This window comes from Cornus florida, unplaced genomic scaffold (assembly GCF_030987335.1).
Source record: "Cornus florida cultivar Cherokee Brave unplaced genomic scaffold, ASM3098733v1 CherokeeBrave_3.0.0_Hap2_Chr06, whole genome shotgun sequence".
In the NCBI taxonomy this organism is placed as follows: domain Eukaryota; kingdom Viridiplantae; phylum Streptophyta; class Magnoliopsida; order Cornales; family Cornaceae; genus Cornus; species Cornus florida.
Window position 1 is genome coordinate 102,725,526 of NW_026775576.1, and position 4,246 is coordinate 102,729,771.

General features: G+C 34.6%; 1 protein-coding gene across 1 annotated transcript; it reads left to right on the forward strand.

Annotated features, from left to right (window-relative positions):
• Positions 1-485: 485 nt before the first annotated feature.
• LOC132313482 (dihydrofolate reductase-like) lies at positions 486-3,779 on the forward strand. The gene is made up of 6 exons (XM_059812268.1): positions 486-702; positions 1,455-1,547; positions 1,823-1,925; positions 2,305-2,342; positions 2,589-2,820; positions 3,314-3,779. Exons 1-6 carry the CDS (start codon positions 577-579, stop codon positions 3,517-3,519), a joined length of 798 nt encoding a protein of 265 aa, XP_059668251.1. The 5' UTR covers positions 486-576; the 3' UTR covers positions 3,520-3,779.
• Positions 3,780-4,246: the final 467 nt, after the last annotated feature.

Genomic DNA, 4,246 nt, shown 5'->3' on the forward strand with positions numbered 1-4,246 from the left:
AATGCATATATATATTTATGCATTTCCTTTATTCATATATACACGAATTTATATATATTTGTTAGTGTTCAATATATTACCATGTACTAGTGCATGTATAAATTCAACAATATATCAATCAAACGTTATTGGGATGAGGCAGGTGGATATTATTTTGCTATTGAAAAGTTATTTTAAAATAAAAAACTTAAGCAAATAAACAACGTCAAACATAAGTAACCAATAGATAATAATAGAACGACATTACGTGAGATTTGAACAAGTATAACTATTAATCGCTTTAACCAATACAATTACATTATGAGAGAGACTTAAACAAGTATGCCCATTAATCACTTCTTCTTTTTTTAATCGTATAAATGGTACGTCGACGTTTCAGTCCTAGACATACAATTCGGTGGATGCACATGTGATTCCCAACAACCAAACCCAACCATGCATTGAGGGTAGTTGGGTTCTTAAATTTTGGGTTAGGTGGGAAGAGAACTCCAATACAAAGAGGACCATGGACCAGTCTTTCTCTCATCAAAAACTTTCATTGTTGTGAGCTGATTTGAGTGACCTAGTAAGTGTAGAATGGAAGCAAACAAAGAAATTAAGAAGATGAAGATATTGTGTCTCCATGGATTTAGAACCAGTGGGAGTTTCTTGAAAAAGCAAATCAGCAAATGGGATCCTTCTATCTTTGCTCATTTTGACATGGTATATATATCTTAATTCCAATCTGTATCTTTCTCTGTTTATTCTGTTTTGTTGCATAGCATTAAGCCCACCATCTAATCTTAAAAGTCCTAATGAAGTTGAATCATCCATTATTACTACAAAAAAAAAAAAAAAAAAAAAAAAACACTTCGATTCTCTTTTAGGTTTTGAATTTTGGCAAGGGTCCACTAAAAGAAGACTTCAAATTTAATATGTTATTGCTGATCACTCGTAAGATTATGAAAAAAAGCAACAAGACTTTGAATTTTGGAAAGGGATAAGAAAGACTATAAAATATGTAGTTCACTGGTTCTTGATGACGAAGTCCATCATGTTTGGTGAAAATGAAACGTCTATAAATAAATATTTTTTAAAAGATGTAATTTTTAAAGAGAAATTGTATACGACAACCGACAATTGCAGGTTGCAACACTTACAACCCGTGGTACTCATTTAATGAAAAGAATTATGTTAGTCGTTCCTCTCCAAGGCTAGTTGGTGCCTGGGACTAGATTTTACCACTTAAAACAAAAATAAAACATTGATATATACTTCCAAATATACATGTATTATTGTACAACAATTTTATTAAGTTCGGCTGCAAAAGCTAAAAAATTGGCAGGCTTGATTTCATTTCCTCGTTTTCTACACTAATTAAGAAGTTATCTTATGTTGTAATTGACAATACTTAAAAGATACATAGTAAATTTGTAAGTACTTCAAATAAACCATTATGTGACAAACCATTACAGGACTTTCCAGATGGAACCTACCCCGCAGGAGGCAAATCCGACATAGAGGGCATATTTCCACCACCTTATTTCGAGTGGTTCCAATTCAACGAGGTATGTCACTATGCGTGCAAGCACGCAACTAAGCAAATTATATAAGAGCATATCTTTTTTTAGTTTCGTAAATAGTCACACAAATCCCTACATATGTTCACTTCTTGAGTTGAATTATTAGCTCAAAGTTTGACAATGGGCACCATGCTCACAAATGCCCATTATGCCCACAATGGCACGGTGGCATATAATAGCATAATTATATTTATTTTTTTGGTGGAAATATTTGAGCTATTTATTAGCCGAAATTTATTAATGATATATTTGTTGATCAGGAATTCACGGAGTACACAAATTTGGAAGAATGCATCTCTTACTTGTGTGAATACATAACAAGCAAAGGTCCTTTTGATGGTTTGCTCGGCTTCTCTCAGGCATGTACCAATGCTTCGTTCTATAGCTGTTTAACAAAAGCAAAAAACAATTATTTTCAGGGGTGTAAATTAATACTGATGTCATTAAATAAGCATTTCTTTAAATTAGAGCTCATGTGGTACTGTAAATTGAAATTCGATGTATGAAGTTTAAATCACATCCTAGTACTGAATTTATGTTAGTGATTTTTAGAGTTTAATTGTGTTATGGTATACCACACACTTTCAAGCCCCTTCAACAATTCTCCCCCAAAAATTTTATCAGATCAATTCCAAGTACAACAACCCGCAAATATCACAGCCTAATGGTATGAGTGAAGGCCATTGTACATCCAACTAATTCATGAATGTTCACTTACGCATTCCTCTTTCTATTCAGGGAGCAACACTATCAGCTCTTCTACTGGGTTATCAAGTACAGGTGCGTCGAAGCTTGCTGCACCTCTCTCTCTCTCACTCTCTCTCTCACACACGCACATTTTTTACTTTTTTTTTGGTTAGGTAAATACTTGCACACAACCGACAGATGTCCACTATGGGCCTCAAATCCACATCTCCCCCTAAGGGAAGAGACATTAAAACATGGGTCAATGGCCCAGTCATTAGACAATTTGAAATTTTTACAACAATAGCCATTAAGGATAGAAACTCGTGGATTAACATGCAGGGAAGGGTGTTGAAGGAGCATCCACCCATGAAAATGTTCGTATCAATATCAGGGTCAAAGTTCAGGGATCCAAGCATATGTGAGGTTGCCTACAAAGATCCCATCAAGGTCAAATCAGTACACTTCATAGGAGCCAAGGACTGGTTGAGATTGCCGTCTGAAGAGCTCGCCACAGCCTTCGACAACCCTCTCATCATAAGGCACCCCCAAGGCCACACTGTCCCAAGACTAGGTGGGTTACAATCTCTCTTTATCTACTTTTATCCCTCATTCACTCCTAAATTCAGGCTCAGGATGAGGCACGAGGGTCTCAAAACGAACATGACCATGTTTCATCCTTCTGGTCGAATTGACATAGGAGCAAGGTGTTTAAGTTGATGTGTAAAGCATTGTCAAGTGTGTGTAACCAACACAAACCATCTCCTATATTATGGTAAAAAAAAGATACCCACTTTACCACCAAGGCAAGGGCTTATCCCAGTTAGTATCTCTGAAAGGAAGATCAGGACAACTTGTGTTAAAATAAAGGGGCGGAAAGCCATAATCTATTTCCTGCATATTTAATCTTATTCGAATTAAGGTTGAAATTTGGCAATTTGGACAATATTGGGTTTTCTTTTCTTTTTTTTTGGGGGGAGGAAATAAGAGTACCTCTAAACTGAATATCAATTTGGTGTTTTTGCTGCCAAACTGATATGAGTACTGTATGCACATGTAACAAGCAGATGAGGAAGCTGTAGAGAAGCTGCAAATGTGTACCAAAGAGATCCTCCTCCAATGCAGAAGTAATGCAACTCTAGGCAACAACAAAAATGGCAAAGTGGAGAGTGGGGAAGTAGCAAAGGCTGACAAGGAGAAAAAACTCGATTGCACCTGCAAGATCCTAGAGAAGAGAGAAGCTGATGGAGTACTAGAGGAACTCCAAGCCTGAACCTCTATATTGTTCGAATAATAATAATAATAATATCAAGGTAAAACTCTAATTTCAGTTCAAGTTTAGATATTGATGTTGATGTGATATTGCGTGGTGATGGTACAAGAACTTTTGAAAAGCCGTGGTCACATGCTACATAAGCATTATTACAATGTTAAATTGGATGGAGTGGATATAGGACTTAAATCCGCTAAATCATTTTCATATGATGAAATTACAACACTTTTCAATACAGATGAGCACCGAGATTTGCCTAACCAAGATCAAGCTCGGCTTGGCAGTGCTAGAGCTTGGCTTGTGAACTAATTTATTCTTATCTATAAATCATTTAGACTACATTTGGATAAGATAAGCATAAGAGAAAAGGAAAAGAAATGATAATGTTAGTTAAAAATAATAATAATAATAATAATAATAATAATAATAATAGCAATTACTTTTATTCCAATGAGAAAAGAAAAGATAAAAGATAGAGTAAAAAAAAGAAAATATAAAAATTAAATTACTATCATCATTCTTTTATAAAATGTTATATCGTTCTTCTTCTTTTCTTTTCTATCAGCTAAAAGTTATCCAAACACCATTTTCACTATTTTTCTTTTTCTTTTTCATTTTCTTTTCTATCCGCTAAAAGTTATCCAAACACCATTTTCACTATTTTTTCTTTTTCTTTTTCTTTTCTATCCGCTAAAAGTTATCCAAACACCATTTTCACTATTTTTCT